The following is a 24,034-nucleotide window of genomic DNA, read 5'->3' as shown; positions in this document are numbered from 1 at the left end:
TGGCGTGCTCACAGTTGGAATAGCATGTGCAGTGCTCTCCTCTCTGCCCACTCCCGTCTCACAGGTGTACACTAGAGTTAGGAAGGGCACAGAGAAAGACAACAGGATGATGAAGTGTATGGAATGCCTTCTACAAGAAGAGAAACTAAAYAGATGAGGACTTTTCAGGCCGGAAAAGACATGATCGGGGAAGGTGTGGGGGAGAGTCTATATAACATCATGACTAGCATGGATAGGGTGAATATTCTGCCTTACATAATGTAAGAGCTTGGAGATCAATTGTCAGATGAAAGATTAAAAAACAAATAAAAAGAGGCTCTTGGTACCCCCCAAAAAATTACTCTACAGAATTCCTTGCCCCTGGATGCTATGCACAACAAAGTTTACATAAATTAAGAAAAAAAACAACAAACACCTAAGTTCATGAAAGGTAAACAACCCTCCCAGGGCTTTCATATATGAGGATACCATCTCTGACCTGGAAAATCCCTGAGCCGCAGGTCACTGAAAACAGGGAGGCGCAATCCGTGCGTGTGGCCATGTTCTTGTATTCCTTCCCAAGTATCTGCTACTAGACAGTCTCCAAGACTGCTAAGCAGACTTTTTTTTTTATTGAGCTTGGTAATTTTTACAAAAGATGTCTGAAACGTCTCTTAATAAAAATATAAATTTCAAATTACTATGAAATGTAACAGGCATCTATCAGGCAGATTGAGATGGTTATAATTTACGTACTGTGCTTGCTTATAAAAACTCCTTTTATTCAAGTGCTCCTAATAGTCTACAATATATAGCACTCACACCTGGAACATGCTCCTCACCATATACTTTATTAGTCAATAAATCATATTGTTATAATTTGGCCTTGGTCTGGAAAATTTTAAAGCTAGTATCTGCAACCCAAATATTGTCATATATGACACCTCTAATGGTGGCTAGATAGAAGAAAAAAAAAAAAAAGGAAAAAAGACTAGATAGAAAAAAACTACCCCATTAGTTCTGAGCGTGCTTTTCACTGTTATGAGCATGCATGAATAGTAAGTTTAACAGCGTTCCTTGGATTTCATTTGCTATCTCTGAACCGTAATCCCACTACAGCTTTGACACATATGGACCCACTTTTACAGGCACCATCAGGAATAGACCAACAGAAAACTTGCTCTGAAATTTGACATCTCTGGCATTTACAGCATGAAACTGCCAAGATTTTTGTTTTTAATTTCCCAGAGATAATCTTTAGAACAGCAGAAAGGAGGATTCAGTTTTCCTTCTGCTRAGATTTAAAGAAACCAAAAGAATTTTTCTTTTATTTCTTTAGGAGAAAGACTCTCTTTCAGAGTACCAAACACACTTTCATAAGTGTTGCAAAAATCCTCAAGCTCCCCGTCTTACATGAAGCCAATGCACTCATTTAGTCATACGATTTAGGGAAGGTCAAGAGGGCAACAGTTGAAAGACTAAGAAGTAGTAATTTTCTTGCCCTGTTGCTTTGCATTTCTTTTTACATCTTGATGTGCAATTTTGTGATGTGCACTCTTCATTATAAACAGCCATCAGCTGTTGAACTTAAAGCATTGTTATCAGATCTGTTTTTTCTTTTGGGGTCTGATCCTGCAAACATGCAATTACATGGCAAAAAACTCATTGAAGACAACTGAAAAAAAAATAAACTGTGATTTTGTGTCTGTTTCTAGCATGTCTCTAAAAGGGCTGAACCAACATCTATAACCTGTGAATGTTCTAAGTAAAACACTTCCTTGTAACATTAGAAAATTAATGCTACTTTGCCATCCAACATTTCTTAGCTGCACTGTAAATTGGCATAGCATAATATGAGGATGAGGATGCTGCCCTTTGATAACTGAGCTGAGGCTGCATAGAAGCAGCAGAAACTCTGAATATGGAACAAATCCCACATGTTGATAAAATAGAATTACACTGCAATCAAAGTTGTATCCTAAATGAACAGCTGTAACAACTAACACCCTTGCACTTGACCTCATTCAGTATCCCTTTTATGAGGCAGTACTATAAACAAATATCACACATATAGTTCTTTCCCTAGCGAACAAACAAGCCAGGAACTAAGTAATATGATACACGTGAATAAAGTGATGAACAGGAGAGTAATCACTTGAGACCATAACACGATGTAATTTAAAGCCATAAGGCAGTTGAGAGGATTACATACACCAGCATGGACTATTATTGCACATTCAACTTTTCTTCATAGAAAACACACACTCCCTCAGTAATGTTCTACTTAATCTTTACAGATGTAGTATTTTTACTGCAAACCTTACTCATCTGGCAACACATTGATCAACATGAAAGATATACTTTCCATAGCTGTCAATGACTGTGCTCCTACGGCTCTTCAATCATTTCCAATGAAAAACTGATTATAAAGCTTCTCCGTGTTATGGAGCAATTCTTCAGATGTGAATTAAATTCAGAAATGAAAAATAATTAATTATACAGCATCTAACAAATGTCAGTGTTAGAATAGTTAAATTGTTTATTGATTCCAGTTTCATCTTGTCTCCTGTTGAACTCAGAGCATGGACTAAACCAAACAACTGGATCCTACCAGTCATGATAGGCCAAAGTATTGGGAAAGAAGATTCTTATAAGGAGCCTTTACATAACAAAAAAAGTGGAAGTATTTCTTAACTGCAGTTTAGTGTATGGAAATCCCAATGAGTAAGCCTCAGAGGAACGCTGGCATTGCTGATTGCAATTAAACTTCTGCCCCCTATGTATGAGTTCCCCTGACCCTCCTGTGCAATAGTCAAAGCACTTACTATTGAAATTTTTTTTTTTTTTTTTTTTGTACTAAAAGTCAAACTCAGAACTTTACTTTTCACCTATTTGTAGCTTTAGGAAATTCCTCCCTCCTTCCCTGGCCATTCCCCCCATTAAAATGTAATACTTAAAGCTGAAGAGTAGGGGGAGGCTCCCAAAAGATGGAGTTGGTCACGTTTCTTGCAGGCATACGGGGACTTCTGAAGAGGCTGAACCTCTTCCTTCTGGTGGGACTTGTTTGCTGGCCTGGGCTAAGAGGGACTCCCAGTCAGGGACCATGGATTTGGACAACACAGACATAGTTTTACTGCCAATATGAGTGTAAGGAAACATGGATAAAACAGCATACACTGGTGCAGTTCCACCGAAGGCAGTGGGGAAAACTAGCACTTTATGGAAGAAGAAACCAGGCTTAAGAAACAAATTCTGAAAGGTTTCTCCACCCACCATAACTTCTTTACAATCTTTTCTTCCTCGTTGAGGTATTTCTGCCTTTCTTGTTCCACCAGGTTGCGCTGTCGCTGCACAGGATCTTCAAGCCTCTTCACTGTTTCAATCATTTTGCCATTGATTTCCAGCTCTGCTTTCTTCACCATTGCCCTCAGCATCTCCTGGTTCTGCAGCTGTTGCACAAAAGAAATCAAGTTCAATTTTTCCTGCTTGACTAACATCCCTGGCAGCTGAATACATTGCAGAACTCAGAAGTAGGTTGGATAAACACAGCCCTGCAGCTAAACAGACTTTTTTCCTTCTTCTTCCCCTCTTTAACTTTACCTATAAACTTTATTTCATGAAGAAATGTTGGGAGTGAGAAAAGTCCAAATTTGATTAACTTCTAATGTGTATGTCTAATTTCCAGCAGTGAGTTGACAGACAAAAGATGGCTTCAGTGCACCATCTTCAATGCACAACTTCTGCAGGGATTGCAGCCCCTCTGTTCTGCTCAATCCAGCATGTAGTATTAATCACGCCTTACGAGAATGCTGGAAGCTCGACTTCCACTTTGTACGTACCTCATATTCCTATGCATTGCACTGCCTATACATGTCTGGTGGATAATCATAGACATTAATGTCAAAGCTGGATTGCAGTGCCATTTTTGAAAGGAAATATTTCAATCTCTCAAATGGCAGAGGAAGGACTGTGCCAGCCTGCATAATTTGGTGACATGTAGTTAATCTGCATGTAAATCTGCATATGTAAATTCCCCTTCCCCAACACTCCCCCCCCCACACCTTTTAAATATGGTAATTTTCTGAAAACTAAACATGTGAAATTTGCACCTTCTTTTTCAAGAGATCTGTTTTTTATACATACTTAGCCTCATGTTATGTGTCTAAAGTGTTAGTTTTCTTACTGATATTAATTTTTTTTGAACATAACACAGCTAAGAAAGCAAACTAGACTGTACCCTTTGTGGGTAACCCAAGTGCTGCTATGCCCCACACTCACATAAACTGTTTAAGTCTCTTATGCAAATCACAAGACTCAAAGTGATAAACAGGGCTCCATCCAGTCACAACTCCAGGATATAGGCAAGATGAACACAACTCTGTTAGCCTAGCAGCAATCTCATACTGTAAGAGTTTCAGAAACACCTGTATCACTTGGGAGATTAAGTTCCAGTTTTAAAACCAGCCATCAAACTTTCAATTGTCTTCTAAGCACCCAGGTTTAACAGTCAAACCACATTTCACATACAGAGAAAAAACACTGCCTAACAGGAGGAATCACAAAAAATGGGCAACACGAAAGACACAGTACAAGGCAACAAGACTTCTTGCAAATTTGATTTAAGAGAACTTCGGGGAATCAGAGAAAAAATCCTTTGCCAGGTCATTCTTCCTGATCAGTGTGGGAATTAGAGGAGCAAACTCCAGCCTCTCATCCTGCCTCTTCAGTCACTGTGCCTGCCCCTGCCCTCTCCCTGACACAACGAGATGAGAGGGAAGGCAATGCTTCAGTGAAGTGTTCGGGGGTCTGCGCTGTGACAAGCAGGAGGTGTTAGCTCTGAACTCAGCTGAAGGTAAGTGTAAGTAAGCAGTTAGGAAAAAAAACAAAGTTAAAAAACATTTATAACAGCACAGATTTATAAACCTTGTCAGCTGCTTAATACCAGATTGGATTCTTTTGCAGATAGTGTGTTTGTGCATTTTTCCCACTATGGGATTAATATTTGGATTTGATAAAACTCCTTACAGTGGGACCAGCACAGCTATTTGAGACACACACATCTCTTTCACTGTGCCATATTTTCAAGACGGAAAACATAAATGAGTGAGTGAGTGAAGGAACATGTAACACTTCACTCACAGTTTAGTCACAGCTCTTTAAAAAACAAGGAAATTTGACACAGGGAAGTGACTGGGAGAATGTGAAGCAACTTGTCTGAGGTCATTGAGGAGGCCAGTGATGGAGTCAGAATTAAGCCTCAGGTATCCAGGATTTCAGTCCTCTGTGTTCCTTGGTTGGCAACAGAGACTCCCAGTAAGACCAAAAGGGGAGTGTCAGGGGGAGAGAGCTTAAGAAATAAGATAGTCCACCAATACTTCAAAAAGCTGGTAGGCTGAGGAGTCCCAAATGTCAATGTCTGCAGTGAGATCTTGAAATCTGGGAAATGAGTCATCTTGGCCACAGAGATGCTTCTGCCATCCCTATGAAAATTCACCCAACACCTGGCTAAATCCGCAAAATCTGAGTTTGTCCATGCTTAGGGAATGGGGGCAGAAGATGGGAAGGGAAAGACACGGATGGATGCAGAGAGAGCAGAGGAGCCACCAAGGGAGAGCAGCAATAGTGGGTCTGAGCAGTGCAGAGCCCCCAGCCAGAGGACACCCTAAGGCAGAGTGGACAGGAGCAGAGGGGAAGAGATGTGAACAAGGCGGTCTCTGGTCATTACAGCACATTTCCTTCCACAGCCTGGAACTGAACTTAATACTTACCCTTCTTCTGCCATCAGGTATCAGTTCTGAAACTCCCTGSCTAAGTGCACAGACCAGCCCTGCCTGTTACTCTGCCACCTCAAGYGGAAGATGTTTTGGGAATCTGCTGGGGCTATTCTGGTTCCACAGAGCAGAACCTTTTGTATTTCAAGTTTGCTTGAAAACAAGCCAAATATACCATCTTGGGCATTCACACTTAAGAAGAAGCTGCGTTAAAACAGTTTTCAAGTTCTGAAGTCAAGTGCCCAAAGATTAGGAAATGCAATGCAGGCTTTCTTGTTGCCCCCAAATGACAATTCCTTGCTAGTTAGTGTTAACCTGGCTCATAACTGCAAGCAGCAACCAGACAGAAAGAAAGTTAATATGCTTTTTTAGAGGACTAGCAGCCTCTCCTACATGTAACACCTCTGGCTCTCAACCTTGTCCTCCTTTTGCAGTCACTGCTCCATCTCTCACTTTTCCGCACAAGTACCCCAGCATCACCTCTGGCACTCTGAGAATAATCTGATAACCAGCTTAGTTCATTTTAAACCAATTATTACTTATGAGACAGGTAACTGGAAAAGCAGTTGTCAGTTCACAGCCCTGCTTCTGACCAGCAGAAGAGCACAATGCGTCCAGTGGGAGCTTGCCCCGTGCAGCTGGGAGCAGCTCCCGGGCCTCCCTCCTCCCCATGCACCACAGTGCACATCCACAGGCAAGCACTGCTGCCTCCTGCTCCACATTTCTGTGCAATCTACTTATCTAAGTCGTAAAGTGTGTTGCCATGCATAGATTACATGTAGTCTCACCGGTACTGTAATGCAATGCAAAACRTATTTAGATTTCTAACTCAAAGTTACTCTTGTGAGACTATTCAAGTGAGTATCATATACCATTTATGCCAGTATTGTTATCACATTTTCTATCCTTTCTGCAACACTCATTTCCCTGCAAATCATACATTTACTGAAGGAAAAGCATGCATGAATACACATTCCTAATGCTGAATCTTAATCATATCTAACTGCTTGCCTTTAAAATATGTTCAGTTAAAGAAAGGCAAGAAGAGAAAAAAAGTTTCAGTGTACAAATAAGCTAATGATATATGCCATAAACCTGTACTATAAGGCTTGTTTTCAAACCTGCCCCTAAGGTTTGGGAGAGCAGAGTGAACTACTCCACTAAATTCACTGCGGGCTCCAGTCTTACAACAACAAACGCATACAGATCCCGGGCTGGGTTATGAGAAAAAGCTCGATGCCATCAAGAAACTAGTGGTTCTTGAGTATCTCTGAAAATTTGAGATTTTAAGGAACAAGTTAATGTAGTTGCAAATGAGTATCTCTCACTTCTAACAAAAGCTGTGATGCAAATGTCATTATTTCAAGACTTTCTGGTTAAAACTCAATCACAGGCTGAAACAGTCTAACCTTCTGGTTGCATCTGGTTACATATGCATATAACTGGTGTGTGAACCAATTCATCTGGATCAATAGCTCCCAGCTATGTTTTAAAAACAGGATTTTGCCAGCACAAACAAAGCCTACATGAATGAATGTATTTTCCATCTTGTGTTTTTCTGATTCTATTAAGGAAATGGATAAGAACTTGAAGTGATATCATCCATTCAGAAYTGAACCATGGACAGTATTAAATGTAGTTTTATGTCTTGTTCCTGTTTCTTAGTTATCCTGCCAACTTTTGTGCCTGTGCAACCATATTTTTCAGTTCTTTGGAAGTGTTTCTTTTAGTCTGTCACTGTAGAAAAAATTCACGCAAACAGGAACAAACTGACTACCCAACAGAAACAGTGAAACTGAAAAATGTGAAGTACTGTCAAACGTTATGCACACAACCTGGAAAAACATAAAAAATACTTTTCTCTTTTACTTAGAATGATTTTACAAAAAAATGGAGCACAAAATTTTTCCATCAAAAGTGTGATATTTTAACAGAATATCTCCCTTTAGTTTAAAACACTACCTGTTCCACTCACTGCAGTGCAAACTGAGCTCTTTTTCAAAATAAATCCATCCATTCGGGGAAGTCACTCTCGTGAACATAGTTTATATACAATATGACAATCTGCCTTGAACTATAGGTTCTTCCTGGCTATCACAAATTTTCCCCACTTCCTATTGGCATGATGCACTGAACTTGGTATCACCTCTGGAAGAAGAGAAGAGAAGAGAGGCCAACTAGATTTAATGAGCATGCTCTGGATATGCCCTTTTTTCCTTTTCAAGACTTCCTTGGCAGTACTGATTTGCATGGATGGTGCAMGTTTCTTCACCCCTGTGTGACATAATGTTGGGTAAGATCAAAAGCAGGTCTACCACCTTGGGCAGGGCCGTGGAGACAGGCTACAGCTGGGGCAACACCAGCTCTGGGGCGAGTGGGCCCTGCGAGGGTGACATGTTTGCTGGCTCCAGCCCTGCACTGCTGCTCCCTCCCACCTTGCAAGGCCTCAAGCACCTTCTGATGTCTCTTCATCACTTTGAACTGAGCACAGGACCTGTCACCACATCTTCAGTCTCAGCCACAGCTTTTTTGCCCTGATGTTTATTCCACCCTTCAGCTCCCTTGCCCTGTTGCTGGTTTATAACTCACTTTCCTCTAGTCAAGGAAGCAAAGGCAAAACATGCTCTGAATTCTCATCTGTATTATATGCTCTGAAATTCACCAGCAAGTCAAAGGAGATTGATATAGCCAATACTGCTTTTGAATTCAAAACCTCCCCTGTAGTAGCTGCAGCCCTACAATACCACATATTTGATGCTGCTTTCCAGGCCAGGAGGACTGGCACAATATTGAAATTTCCCCTGCTATCCATGTTTCCTCACAAGAAATTGCTTTCTCTCTTCTTACATCTTCCGAGACAATGCACAATGCTCTTCCGTTTCCAATTAAATGAAGGGCTGAAGAACTGTACAGCTGCATATGGTTATTTTCACAGTGTGTGAGATGAGCACTATATATTTACATATGTAGCATGAATGTACGTGTTAACGGAATGTTTCAGTTAGAGGTTAATCATTCTTGTTGTTTCTTGTAGGTTCGGAGGTGCTGATGCGTTACGAAGGTACAGGCAAAATGTAAGTATGGCAACAACAAGCTTCTGCGATAACCACTGAAACCAGCCTTTTGCCTTGCTGCTCAAGTTGGCTATCTTTCTGAATTCTCTAAATACAGGATTCGCAAACTCTGGCTTAATGCATAGCTACTGAACCTCAGCTACATTTGGGTTTCCTGACATCAAAGTTGTTTATTCAGGAACATAAAAACTGTATGGAGCAGGGACACGGCTCTTCAGACATGTTTATACAGCACATAGCATAACAAGGTCCAAACTACAATCACAGACTTGATATCACTGTAATATAAATATTGCTTTAATGTCTAGAGAAATCAAATAAAGCTAGAAATTAAGTTAAATCTCCTGATCTAAGCAGCTGTAGCTAAAGTGGGCTACTTCTCACACCTCTAGGACTATTCAAGTGGCCTATTCTAGAGCAGCGTACACTTTTGTGTCTGTGATACTTGGGTCTTCCCTCTTCTACATAGCTCTGCTTTTTAAAATCACTCATATACTGAAGGTAAGAGAGAGACAGACAGGCTGAGAATGGCATTTGCAGATGACCCACTTCCTCATCATTGCCCAACTAAGCGTACCTGTAGCTGCTTCATCTGGTGCAGCTGCAGGCGCAGGTTGGACACGTTGCGCTTCATGCCGTGGAGGCTGAGCTGCATGGCTGGGGCTCCCACGGCGTGTGGACTGGCAGCCACATCCACATTCCCGAGACCCGTCTTCCCCCCGCACGCGGGTGCGGCGCCTGCAAGGAAGCAGAAGCACAGGTCAAGCTCACCGTGGGCAAGGTGCACGCGCCACCCTTCCTCTCCCTGCTGGGCCCACATGTATTATTTCACACAGACGGACAAAAGAGAAAATTGCAGCTGCCAATGCTGAGTATCAACAGGGGACTGGCATCTCCTTATCCAGTATGATCTTGGGGGGAACCATACAAAATGGAAGCATATCTGTACTGTAGCCCCAGACATACCAGGGCACTGTGTTACCACAGGACTGCTTCCTACCACATGTGGTAGAGACGGAAAAATTAGCTATAACTGCACATTACACAAAACAGCAGACAAATCAAATTGGCGCYGAAAGTAGCTTTGGGATTGCCTTCCCAGGAGCCATTTGAGAGTAAGTTGATGCAAATTCACAGGACTCCTGAACTGCCTATTTTTTGATTAATTATTACTGGAGAGATTCAGTCAAACTGCCAAGTGTGGGGAAAAGCTTTCTGTGGAACATCTTGTTTTGCTGCTCAAGGTCTATTTGAATATTTCTATTCAGGTGCCTTGAACGGCTATTACTAAAAAGATATAAAAAGCAGGAGAAGAGAAATGAAACAGTGGTGTGGCAGAGAACTGCTTTCCAGCTGCATCACATCCACCCACTCCCCTTTATTTAGGCTGCCATTCAGGACTGAGTTTAAAAGGAAATAAGCACAAGACAAGGAAGTCAGATGAGCCACATACTGAGAATAACCTTTGGTGTAATTCCAAGACTTTCTTCATTAAAAATGCTGTTCCCCTACACAGCATCAATGTCAGGCTTATTCTTCTCATAGTCTCAAGTAGCTGGGAAGAAACTTTATTTACAGAATGCAATCAAATCCCAGCTCAGCAGCTAACAGTCCTGTTACAGCTGCCTCTTGGCAATTTGCACTCACATACCCGTATCCTTCATTGTCTTTAGTCTAACATGTCCCTTCCCCTCCCACCCACAACAGGCAAAACTACAGGCAGTCAGGAGGACACACTTCACTTTCTAAGTCTATGTAGCCCTGCATACGCCCTTTGTCACATCCACCCTGTCACCAGGCTGAGAGGACAGTATGGCTTCAGTTCCCCAAACCCTTACATTGCGTCATCTCCATTTCACTTTCTTCCTTCTCTACGTATAGAACCAAAAATCTGAGGAAACAGAGTAACTCATCAATGGATGTGTACAGGCACTTTGGTCCTCATTTGCTCCCACAAGCACATGCTCTATCAAGTTCAGTGAAATCAAGCCACAGCTGGAGTTGCAAGCTTTTCTTTGCCTGCTGGAGGTAAATCTTCAGTGCACAGAAAGGTGCATGACACATTTTTCTCACAGGAATGAGTATGCGCCTAAGTGTGCTAGATTTTAGCCTACCCATTCATCCCTAGCTGTCCAGTCAACTAGCAAAGTCCCTAAACGTGCCTGAGCGAGTACAGCTTAGCACAACAACAAATTGTTATTTCTTTCCCAACAGGTGTGGATACCTCAAACATAGCATTTGCAAGGGCTGTTTTTATTTAAAAATAGGCTGAAGGGTTTCTGAAGAATCATGTTTCCTGCTTTCCCCAAATTTGCAATTCCTATCAGTAAGAGCGCAGGCCCCTCTGGCTGCACCCACACTGCACACTGTACATACACCACGCCATGGACTTCCGGAGACAAGCACAAACAAAAGGCTGCTCTAAGCCACTGCTCGCTGCTGTAATGCTATACCCTACCTAAACATGCTCCAGCTAGATCTGCGCAGTGCTTCAACAACGGCACTTTTCATTTCACTGCTGACCAAACTGCTGCACATTTTTGCTATACTTCAGTATCATTCAATACTCTCTTGACTTTCAAAGAGCTGCTTAACAGAAAGCAACACTCAAGAAATAAACAGTCCTTGTTCACTGTCATTCTGTACCCACTACATACTTCAGGATAATATATGCCAATACTTCTCTGTCTGTATGTACACTACAGTTTTCTCTATGGTCAGGCATCTCACTGTTTCCCTCCCACACGTGCTATTTTTTGCATTTGTTTTTAAAGGAAGGGTATCTAGTTCATAAACCCTACAGACAGAAACCACCAGAGAGCCCGAAAAATGCAGAAAAGCCTCCAAGAGTTCTGATCCTTAGCCACAAATCTGGACTATTTTTGAAAGCACATCTACCTTTCTGCTATTCTTTGCCTCAAGCAAAACCTCAGCCCCCAACCCCGTGATTATGCAGCCAAGGTATGTTCAGTTCTCTGCAGTCTCTCCCCACCATGCTGGACCCCAGTCAATTCACATATTTTCTCAGGAAGGGGTGCTTGTTTTCCCTATCCTGTAGATGGACCGTGATCTGCTTCTGTAAACAATAAATGTCTCCTCTTCCCTACAAAACAGTCCTCCTCCTCCGCTACCTCAGCCACCTCAATGTACTGTCACCTACCAGGATGTCCCTGCTGCAGCCTCTGAAACACAACAAGGGACTACCAAGGGCATGAGGCACAATCACAGACCTTCAGAGAGCATGGCAGCGCAGAAAGGACCAGCAGTTGATTTCTCCAAGATTCGTATTTTCATCATAAAGGAATAAAAGGGCAATTGAATGAGGGACTGCTTTATCTAGGGAGCATAGCTCTCTCTTGGAAATAGGCCAAGGCTGTAGCTTTGTGATTAGATGTACAGCCAGATGGATTTAAGGGAAAGAAATGACGCTGGCTGTGGAAGAGGTCTACTAAGAAACCCTTGCTGGAGCTAGGTAAAGGGGCCTGAGCGCAAAAATACCCTCAGTTTCATAACATTCTGGATGCAAAGCAAGTGTCTTTTTTTTTTTTTTTTTTTTAAACAAAGGTTAATGAACTAAGCTGCAAAGTATCTCAATTTTTAAAGCACTGGGAGAACTGAGGCACAGAAAGGCAAAATGTTTGTTATTTGCCCAAGTTCAGGAAAGCAAGCCATAGAATTTCCACTCCCTGACACTAGACCTTTGCTACACTTGCACATACACCACTGTCCTCCTGTTTTTGAGAATTTATTTTTCTTTCTAAAATGCTAATACTGTTTTGAAGCAGGCTAGAAAAAAAGGCTGCCAGAAGACCCCAAGCAGTGTTTCCTCTCAAAATTACTCATCTCCTCATTAAAGAGCCATTACATTTTCAAGCATTATTTGGGGATACATGCCACAGTTACTCAATTCCCTTATCACCAGGTTGGAATTCACTAAACAAATAGACAAATGCAATGATAAGGCTGCAACTCCATCATTAACAAGCTGTTATGGCCAGACACTAGAGTGTTCTAAAAAGAACAAAAGCTTCTCTATATTTACGTGCAACTTTGACTAAGTGATCCAGAATGAATTTAGTATCATGTTATACCTGTAAATGCTGACAGTTCAAAGACTGGCATGATCTGTTTTCTGCAGAGGGTCCAAGATAAGAAAACTGATATGGAAAACCTTTTCAATTCATGGATCATTACAGTAATAGCCATGCATATGAAAAAAGCACACAGATGTGTAGAAAAGACATGATCTTCTCTGGCTAGCACATACCACAAACACTGAGGAATCAATTCTGAAATTCTCCCTGCCCCCATCTCCCTCTCTTGATTTGTACTGGTGGTATTACGCAGAAAGAAATACTCCTTGATCCCTTTTCAGGAAATACTGAGATGTCCTTCCTCCCCTTCCAACAAGGCAGCAAACTGCATGGAAAATTTGCTTTTCTAGTATTCCGGGATTTAATTAATCCCAGTTTAAACAATTTAATCAATTGAACCAGAAATCAATCTGGATTTAATCATCAGTCTCACCACTTGAGGAATAAAATACAACGGAAAGAAAAAGAGAGCAGGTGAGCATTTCTTAGCCTACTTGTTAGTAATCTCAAGGAGAATCTTTCTAATACGGTTTATGTTTTGAGTCACATGCTGTTCCTAAACAAAGAGTCCCTTGACACCATTCATTTTTGAGGAGCTGAAAATGGCTATAAGCATTCAGTCATGGGATTTCCCTCTCACGTTAGTAGGAGAGAAATAGCTAACTCTGCGGAAGGTTGCTGCGCTTTGCCCCCCACCCTCCAGTGGGAGAACTGAACTTAAAGCAATAAAACACAAGAAATGCAGACAGCATGATCATTACAGGCTCATTTTCCCCAGAGAACAAGCATTTTTATTTTAGTTCATTAATACTTGAGGCTAAAAAAACCCTCCACAGACTGGGAAAGCAAAAACATCTTCAATACAATGATTTGGTTTATATGAAATACCAAATGGAGTATTCAAAATCTAGATACACAGAGGTATCTGCATTTAGGATTTAGAGAAATTGGTTTCTTTCCCTTCTAAAATGAGCTGATCCTGTATTTTTTGTGTGAAAGTCTCCTATCATTGAAGCACATACTATAAAATACAATGTTGGTTCAACATTGATGAGCCAATTTTATCTTGCACAGCTGTTTTATTGTTCAGGATGGGAAGCAATTCACATTTCTGCTTACCAGTGCTCTAGAAAGGACTGCTCAATCAACACTTACACCACTCTTCCATTAAAATAGTCTTTGAAATTGCTAAAACTGGTATCTCAATATGCAGTTAAGTGGAGCTGTATACTGAGAAAACCTATTGTCTAATAGCTATGCTTAATAAAGATTGGGGTGAACTGAGGAATAAAACGACAGTCAGCAAAAATGTTTCTGGATGCTGCAGGCACGCTTAAACCCAACCATATCTACACAGAGGAGAAGCATAGCGTATTCTGACAGACGGCATATACCTTTCAAGTAAGCAGGGACAGCACTGACTTATTAGGCCCTGCCACGTGTAACTTCAAGAGCAGGTGCAAAAGCAGAATATTCTATTATATAGCACAGCAGCCTTCAATATTAGCTGGATGTGGGTGACAATACCGAAGCAGTAATATATTGTGGTCAGCATCACACCTTGTTTTCCTTACGTGCTACAGTTTAATTTTCTGAAAATTCTGTGGTTGAGTCATGCTGGAAGGACAGGATTTAGTGATGCAGACACTGGAGTTAAAACTATATTTTATAGCACTGATAGAGATCCTTGCAGTCAGCTGGCCACACTGTCCTATCCCTATCTTCAAGTGGTCAGAAGGACATCTCTTGCACAACCTAATTGCTGCTGCCCTTACTYACAGGATGGATACAGTCATGGCTGCATGACAGAGTCAATGTCTCTTCATTATATGACCGATGTTGATCTGATCTTCTGACCAGCAGTCCCATGCTTGGACATGCAGCTGTTATATGTCAGGGAAAGCCTGTAATTTTGTCATTTCTTGGACCTAGTTCCAGTCGTACGACAAGGTAATGAGCGAGGAGTCCTTAGGGAAGAGGGTGACAGGAAAGAGCTGCTGGTCAGATGAACTATACTATTCTGGTGGGCTGGGTATGACTTGTGGACCAAGGATTCCCCACCTTTGCCTTGCGGAGGACAGTTTTTCCAGTGACTATTATTTCACTTACCATTTCTTTTGAGAGTACATTCATGCTCACACACTCACTCACCACAGAATAATTTATGTTGAAAGGGACCTCTGGAGGTTATCTAGTCCAAACTCCAACTCAAAGCTCGGCCCGCTTAGATTATGATCTCCAGCTCAGTGGCCACCCAAAGTATTGACTTAAATTAGTACAAGCACAGGGAAGGCTGAAAGGCCTAACGATAATACAATACAAAGAGGAATACAAGGCGATACGTGTGCAGATTTTAATAGTTTTATAAGTGCTTCATATGGGCTGAAACCTATGAAAGCAGAAAATATTACAAATCATCAGTGTGTAATAACACCAAAATAGGGAAATGTGCAACATTTTGTAGCTGTTTTGAAAAATGATGGACTTTTCAATAAGTTGTCTGAAACTGATAAACTAAAACTTAGTTTAGCCTGAAATATTGCTCTCCCCATCCAGGGGGCTGGCAGGTAGAGGAGAGGTGGAACAGAGCCAGAGGACAGCTTGGGAGCAAAATTCCCGTACGAGGACTTGGATTACTCTCGTGCTTATGCTTGACAGTTTTCAGCTCTGGTTTGATTCCTGTTGATTAGGAGAACATGCCACAATTCTAGAGAAACAGGAATCCTGAATGCGAACTAACATCTCCAGTAGAAAAGCTAGTTAAGAAGAGAATAGATTTGCTAATAAATGTGTGTGGTTTACTATCTGCCAGAGCACAGACCTCCCTGTGGGAACAGCATTACCAGGAAGTGGGGAACTGCCTTTATTTGCATTCAGTGCACGACAAATGGTGAAGAGGAGGCAAATAAACACACACACACACACACACACACACACACACACACACACCCTGCAGACATGCAGAGCAACAGCCCCTGCACAAGGAACACCAATCACTCAGAGATCTTCTTTCGCAATAGTCTTACTAATCTTACTCTAACTTTGAAGTGTTTAACAGCTCTCCAAGTACAGTAGGAATCTAAAATAAGACCAGCTCTTATTGGCTTCATCATAATTGATGCTTGCTTAGAACAGTTTAGGAGCATGCAAATAATTACTGACAAATCAATATGGTTTAATTAAGGAAAGTGCTATCTTGCTAACTGCTAAATTCCTTAGCGTCATTACACCTATAGCAACCTACTGACAAAATAACCTCAGAGAAAAGTCCAGATGAATAGAATAGGAATGAAATATTTAGCGTTATACAGCAATTTCAGAAGTGCACAATTTAATTTAGAATGTTATCTTACAGGTTTCATTTTCTACACCCAACAAAATAGTTTTATAGGAGGGCTTGAATTACCTGCTCTAAGCCCTACAGAGAATTGACTGGTATTGGTTTTATCATATAGAACAATTTCAAAGCAAATATAAGTTGTGGAAGTAGGATGCACTATTTAAATATTTTAATATGTAAAAATATATTCAACAATCATTTTAAATATTTGCAGTGCTTCCTGGGGAGCTGGGCAGGGAGAGGTCTACTGTGGTGAGCTGGGGTGGTGAACAGGGCTCAGACTTCTCTTGTCCCCAGATTCCACTTATGTATTTTAAATAACAAAAGCCAAGAGCTTCCCAGCTTTGTCTAGAGATTTGTATGTCTACATCCAGTCCTGTCCATGTGTCTCATCTTCTCTGCCCACAAGGGGACATAAAATCAGACTTTTTTTTTTTTTTTTTTAACAGTTACTGTGGAGCTTAATTTTGGATACGTCTGAGGTTAGTGACAGTTCTTCTTCAGTACTTGTTTGGATGCTAAATGCATACTGTAGATGAGATAGAGTCTCTGCATATGGTGAATATTCCAGTGATTTATCTCTCATTTAAGCCATTCAGTGCAGGTGTGAAATTTACTCCAAAGATCACCTCAACCTCTTAGAAATTCCTCCCTTAACAAAGATGTGATCAGCTCCCATATCCTGAACTTAAACTTCAGTTCTGAGTACAGCTAAAGGAATTTAAGCAAACTGGATGTTTCCATAAGATGGGATGCTAGTAACATTGGAGCTATTCATATACAGGAGTAATTTGCAAGTTTAAAACAAATTATCTTACCTGCAGTGTCAATGCTGCTCTTGCTAGACACAATTTTCAACATCATCTTCTCACTAAATAATAAAAAGAAAAATCACAATTTTAACTTCTAATAATAACACTGTGTAGTGAAGCTTATCATCAGTAAATGTAAATGGCCTTGTCTAGCATATATATATATTTTCAATTTAAATCACCAGTAGCTTGTGAGTTGTTTTTTTTAAAAAAAAAAAATCAGCTTTTAATACAAGAAGCAAGGAGTGACGTATTAGCAGTAGAAAGCACAGAGATGTAGCTACATTAATTCCTTTGAACAGAAAGAGTAATGCAGTTAATCTCCATTTATTGTTTGGAATAATCTTCCTCTCTGCCTAGAATTTCATGGGGATGATACAGATAATTTTAAAATGATTGAGCATTCAGGATTTTTTACTATTACATTCAAATATTATTTTTGATTGATTACTAAAATCATTACAGAGAAACAGATTTAATGAATTCTTTTTTTACCTAGAAGCATCTTTGCTATTACTTGTATTTGGCCCTTTAAAAAGCGCAGACTGAACAAGACCAGTTAAACTGGCAATCTGTTTCTCCATGGCTTGTATCCTCTCTCTGTAAGACAAGAGAACCATTTGTTAAAGCCAGATATATTTGTTTTCAGACTTGTTTTTCTAGGTGAATGATTACCACAGGACTGGAAAGACACCAAAGAGTTTGTGTGAAGTCTCATGGGTATCAGTTTGCATATACCTTGTTACAACGGCTTACCGCATCTTGGATTGGACAGCTTTTGCATGGTAACAGACAATAAAAAGTCATCTGCATGGTTAAAAAAAAAAAAAGAACCCAGATAATAAACTTCTAGTTATCTCACAAAAACGGCACCTAAAACAGTAAGTTAATGCCTCTTGAAACTAGCAAAAATCATTTTTTTCAGCATTACATATATTTTCTCTTTTCCCTTACCTCTACTGGGCAAATAGTTCTCCCTGTGGATTAAGGACTTCAGACTGCTTCTTGTTACTATTTTTACTTTCCCCCAAATCAGGATTTTTGTCTGTGAAGCATTTAATCTGCCCAAACTAACTATTTCCCAGGCCAAATCCTTTGCACTTGTCATACAACTGTCTGCTCTGGAAAGAACAGCAATGTGACAGACAAGGCATAGGACACCAAATACAGACTGTGCAGCAAAATGATATTAAAACAGACAGATTTGTTTAAGGCCAGCGTTTTCCATGAGATATGAAAAGATGCCAAACAAGAGCAACGACTTTTTTGGATAGGAAGACTAGCTTTTGTGTGTTTATCTTTGCACGCTGTTACATGAATGTATATGCTAGTCAGGTACCAGGCGACTGCCTTGGTAGCCCCAAACCAGACTTCTATTCACAGAGGCACTTACTTTCATGTGCCACTATGGCAATGACCCCCTACAGCATAGACACACATCCATAGGAGACCTCAGACAGGACCTTCTGAAAGTGGGTCCTTATATATGACACCAGTTAAGTGACTGGGGAAAACACACAAAAGCAGATGCTAAGAACAGGCTCTGATTTTGGGAGATGACCTAGGACACAACCTCTCAAAAAGCAAGTGACCAAGAGCAGCAGCAATGACTCATGAAAGACAACGGGCTGTACACCCAGACCAAGCGGCCAGAGGCCCCAGGTTCGGGCTGCTGCAGGGGCCATCCATTGCTGCCCAGGTGCCCTGGGTGCGGGAGCAACCAAGCGCTGTCCACTCCCAGCGCCAGTTGTGGCTGGGCGGCCAAAACAATAATGCCATTTGATAAACACAGGGTAAAAGCAAGCTGAAATAATACAAAGTGAGTAACCAGTCCAGTTCCTAGTCAACCACATTGACTAATCCAGACTATTTCATTCACACTCTGGGAAGGAAATAGAGGTTTGTTGGGATAGCAAGCAGATGGGAGACACTGAGACACCCAGATATTAAGGAAAATGGACAGTAAGACAATTAATGAGATGCTAACAGACACAAAGGGTGCAATAAGAGACCGCTCATTCAGTCCTCAGTCACCTGACATGTTCTTATTGTGGTTTAATATGATGTGCACTTCTTACTTTTCTGTCTTCATGTAGAAAGATATTTTGAACAGTGATGAGAAGACTAGTCAATCTGACCCAATTCATTTCAAACCAAGAAATATGTTACAGAATGTCCACTGTTATAAGTTTTAAAATAAGAAACTGGTTCAGGCTACAGTAACCTTTGGAATGAAAACAAGTACTAAAAACCTGGGATAAATATATTCTAACAAACTTTAATGCAGCATTTTTGACACCTAATAATGAAAACATTTTTTTTTTCCCAGATAATCATCACAAGCCCTTCCTGGAACTAAACTCAACTGGAAGTCTATCTGCTTTACCAATTCATAAATATGATGTTTTTTCCATCCCATGTTTGATAATCTGGAAACAATTTTCTGCTTCAAACAAAATTATGAAAACACAAAGCTGATCTTGTCCTTTGCCATGAAATCTAGGAAAATATGTTGTTAAGATGGAGAGGGATGTTCCAGAGATAGGAGATGATAAAAAAGAATGAAATACTGGAATCAATTGAATAGAGCACATTATTTTTCATATGGTAAAAACATTAAGAATGCAAAGAATCTACATATGTTCTGGAGTTACTCTGCTAGAGACAAGGCAGGATTTTTCTCATAATTGTTTCAGTCTAATACCCAGACTATTTATGGCCATTAACACCAAACATTTCTAAAACAGGTGTCTGAAATGAGGCATCTTTTAGGAATTAAAGTGACCTGATTTTCAGAGACTTTGCAGTTTGACTGAAATCCATGGAAGGCACCGTGACTTTCCAGAGCTGGCAGGGAGGGATGCAAGCTGACATTTCACATTAGGCCAACAACAGCGACCTGCCCCACGCTGCTGTACACCCCAGCGTCACACCTCACAGCATGGGCATGTCACCCCACTGCACAGCCCCCTAAGGAGGAGCAACAGGCCATCCTGCTTTTTCACCCATTCCCTCTGGTCCTCAGGTGAAGGACTGGCAGCAACCCCAGTTCCCAACATCATGATGGTCCAATGGAGTTAGAGGGAGAAAATAAACGTTTTCCTCAGCCTGTGCCAGACTGGCAATGCTGGCACCATAATAAAACTTTGACATTTTTGGTTCTAAACATTATATTCTCTACCTTGCCCCTGGATTTAGGTATGCTGGGTTGAACTGGACCCACCTACAAGCTCACACCAAGCATAAGCCATACCAATATGGACTGGAAGCCCAGGGACCAGAGGAGCTGCAACTTGTGTTTTATCTTCCTTGGCACCACCGGTGGTTGGAGAGAGGTGCTTTACATCACTGCTAGCTCTGTTCCCTCTGCAGAGGAAGCATGCTGGCTCTGTTCCCTCTGCAGAGAAAGTGCCAGCAGCTCACATAAAGGACATAACAGCCTGGTCCCGCGGTCCCTTCCCACGGCTCAGGATAAATCTGCACCTCTCAGCCAGCTGGGAAAAGCAGGGAGGGACGCTTCTCCAGCGGTTAGGAAAAAACTGTCTATTGCAGCAGGACTGGGATTAGAGGGCATTGCTCTGCACTGTTTTCCTATAAGCACTGGGAGAGTCAGACCTGAGCGGTGGAGGAGGAGAGGAGGGGACAAAGTCAGAAGCCACCCCCAGTTCCAACAGGTTGCTCAGACAGACTTGGCTTCAGCTTGTCAGAGACCTCCACCAGCAAAGGATGCATGAGATGCTCTGACATATAACAGCTGCATGTCCTCTGTTTCTCCAGGCAGCCCCTTTCACTGCTCCCAGCCCCCTGCATATGTTTAGGGGCTCAGGTCCCACCTGAGGATCTCACTCTCCAAATTCAGTACAATCAGAACAAGGCCTTTCTCATCTAGGATCTGCACTGAGACATCAGATTTCATCATTAGATTTCTTCCCTGCAGTTTCATTGAGGTTTCATGTCATTCTTGTACTGCAAGTAATTGGAAGTAGTCCCAAGCAGGGTATGATACATTGCTAAACCAGTACCCACTTCTCACCACAATGCTATCTACATGCGACTTGCATGTGACTTCCCTTTCCTGAGGACATCTTCAATATTCACATCATTGAGAAGATGCCTCGTGCTTTGTACAGGCACAAACTAGAAATTGGGCTTTGTAACTGCTCATTCATGTCCATATCCTACCCCAGGCTGTGCAGTGCATCATCTGTAACAGACATATTCAAATAGCAAGTCTGACACCATGAGCTAATAGCAAGCTACCTTGGAGAAGAATTTTTAGTGACTTCATATTTTATAGTTAAACTCTGAGTGGAGTCTGTACAGTAATCAAAAGGAAGGTCAGAGACAGGGAAAAATGCATTTCTTTCTACATAACCCTATGAGAGAAACATTTTTACAATTTTTTTAATCTTATTGGGGTGGAAAAAAGGAAACATGAGTGGGCTGTCCTTCACAACAGTTTCCCTAGCACCAGCTGAAAGTGGCACAGTCAGATTTCACCCAACACCCTCAAAGAAACAGCTGAGAGTATCCCCTGAAAGGTGTGAAGCAAAAAGCAGCAAAACTCTTCTGTACTCTGCTCTACTCCCAAGGGAAAGACTACATGCAGATGAAGTTTATCTGTGTAGGAGATCAGACATTTCAATCTTCTAAAGAAGAGGTTAAATTCAAACTTCCTAAAGCTTGAAGTTAAAGTGAAATAGGGAGCTCTGAAGCACTACCAGATGTGATATTATTTTACAGCCCTAGTTCAAGAGCTGGCACCTCACATTCCTCCAGATAGTTCCTCCAACAGCAGGAACCCGAAGTGCAGTTTACCTCCCCTCCACCCTGTATTGGTCACCTGTGTTCATCCTTTTTGCCTGGTCATTCAAGTCCTTTCACAAAGGAATGTACAATTCTGGCCCTCCAGAAAGGGATATTGTTTCCAGCTGCCAAGGCTTTTTATGGGAGCTTCCAGATTGCAGACCCCAGGCCATAGGTCTGTGATGGGTGCAGCAGGCACAGGTTTCTGTGGTCAGCTGTGGTCCTGGAGAGAGATGCCATCTCCAGGAGCMGTGACCATACAGCCACCTGCTCCCTCCTGGCAGCAGGAGGACACTGAGGGCAGAATGTCCCTTGGGGACTATTCCCTTTCCAAGCACCCCCTGCAGGGACTGGTCACCCATCAAACCTAACGTATTCAGAGGGGAAAAAGCAAAGCCTCTACTGAAAAATAATTCTGCCATCATTAAAAGCTCATTTTTAAACAATCTATTCTACTACCATTGCAAAGTCTTTGAGAAACGATTCTCAAAGTTGGGTTTGTACTCGAAGGACTGTCTGCAAGGGCGTATCTGCAAGGGCCAGTAGGCACCATTCTTACACAATTCTCAGTGCATCACTGATGGGGTTTCCCACTGTCCATGGCTTTGCAGAGCATGAATTCAGTAAATATTTTTTCCTAATGCATAGCAGAGTCCATCCGTTCTTAAAAGTATCAAACAATAAAGTAGTTTTATGATGGGAACAAAATACAATATCCTGAATGTGGCCATGACACTTTAGTATCTAAATGCAAGCCACAAGTGGTGAATGTGATCACATTTGCTGTTCAGTGAACCACAGTCTACCATCACCTTTTTTCACTAGTATGTGGCATAAAAAGAAGAGGACAAAAGGTGTGTTCAGGCAACAAAGAACCCACAGTACACTCCTGAAATGCTTTTGGAGGAAGAGTGTTGTATAACATTATTTTGCTATTTTAGGGACTGTGATAGTGAGTAGCAGCATTTATTATATATGTATTCAGCACTATCAAATAACCTAGAATTTTGCAACTCAAATTGGGTTTTACATGCAAAGAATGCAAGTTAAATGGCATTTAATACAGTTAGTTTAGAGTTACTTTTTGGAAAACAACTTATTTTCCAATTTCTCAATATTTAAACATCTGCTCTGCCTGTAGTAACTTCCAGAACTGTCCACCAAAAGCTATATAAATGGTCCATCCAAAAAAATGATACCAAATCACTTTTTAAACAGCTCATGATTACTCACAAAAATTTACTTATTCTTCCTTTAAACCTCAGCTTTAAGGGATGGTGACTCCTCAGAGATGAACTACTGCAACCTGTCACTGCTTTAATATCTTTTGTGCATAGGAATACTATTGTATTTTACTTTTTGAAATCTCCATGAACTTGTTTCTTATCTCTGTTTTAAAAGTGCTTTAAATGGAATTCTTCTGGCAAATGACTTAGTATAAGAACTTATTCAGTGCTTTCATACCACAAAAGTAGCTGCCTTGAAAACAGCTGAAGTAAAACAGATAAAAGAAAGAATTAGGTGAAGCAATCCACACATTAGCTGCCCCAACTTGGGCTTAAATAACAGACTTGACAAGACTGGCTTCTACACTGCAAAATTAAAATAGGAAGCTCCAAAAAGAAGAGACAGGAAGCACCAGTTTTCACCTTTTTCTATCTTCTATAGACTCAAATCTGCTGCAGTTAGCATTACAAAGGTAATAGTCCCATTTTCTTCAACAAAACCCTGACATGGTCAATGAGAAGTCTGATCTGCTAAAAGCATCCAGCAAGTTTTTGATACAGTACATATATACTCCCCCTTCAACCCCTGACTGGAAAAACTGGAGGAGAATTAACAGGGGAAGAGAGATCTAGCTGAACTTCCAGCACTGTCAGGATCCAGTTAAATCTTTTCTCTGTCTTTATACTTAAAGTGTGCATTGCCGCTGGGGCTGACAGTGCTCGGCCAAGGCAGTTTCAAAGAAGATGGGCGCGAGATGCTCCTTGGTCCAAGCACCCTGCACCGCTGCCGGCAGGGACGGCAAGCGGGTGCCTGCGGAGCCGCGCGGGGGCCCGTTCCCGCCACGCATGGCCGCAGCACCTTGGCCCTCGGCGCCACCGGGGGATCAGACCTGTGGTTTCGCTGCCACCCCACGACGCAGCAGGGAGGAGTG

At 41.4% G+C, this 24,034-nt stretch overlaps 1 protein-coding gene across 2 annotated transcripts in view; it reads right to left on the bottom strand.

Annotated features, from left to right (window-relative positions):
* The window catches only part of KIAA1217 (KIAA1217 ortholog), a 187,240-nt gene that overhangs the window by 24,353 nt on the left and 138,853 nt on the right, over nt 1–24,034 (bottom strand). Inside the window, exons 7-10 of one of the 2 annotated variants that reach the window (XM_026065772.1) lie at nt 17,566–17,670; nt 17,077–17,129; nt 9,402–9,562; nt 3,253–3,428 (exon numbers count right to left, since the gene is read on the bottom strand). In XM_026065772.1, the coding sequence (XP_025921557.1) occupies nt 3,253–3,428; nt 9,402–9,562; nt 17,077–17,129; nt 17,566–17,670 (495 nt within the window). The remainder of the gene's footprint in view (nt 1–3,252; nt 3,429–9,401; nt 9,563–17,076; nt 17,130–17,565; nt 17,671–24,034) is intronic. The other variant, XM_026065771.1, reaches the window with a different exon arrangement.

This window comes from Apteryx rowi, unplaced genomic scaffold (assembly GCF_003343035.1).
Source record: "Apteryx rowi isolate R43461 unplaced genomic scaffold, aptRow1 scaffold_231, whole genome shotgun sequence".
Classification (NCBI taxonomy): domain Eukaryota; kingdom Metazoa; phylum Chordata; class Aves; order Apterygiformes; family Apterygidae; genus Apteryx; species Apteryx rowi.
Note: the sequence above shows the minus strand (reverse complement) of the source record. Positions and strands in the feature narration are given on the sequence as shown.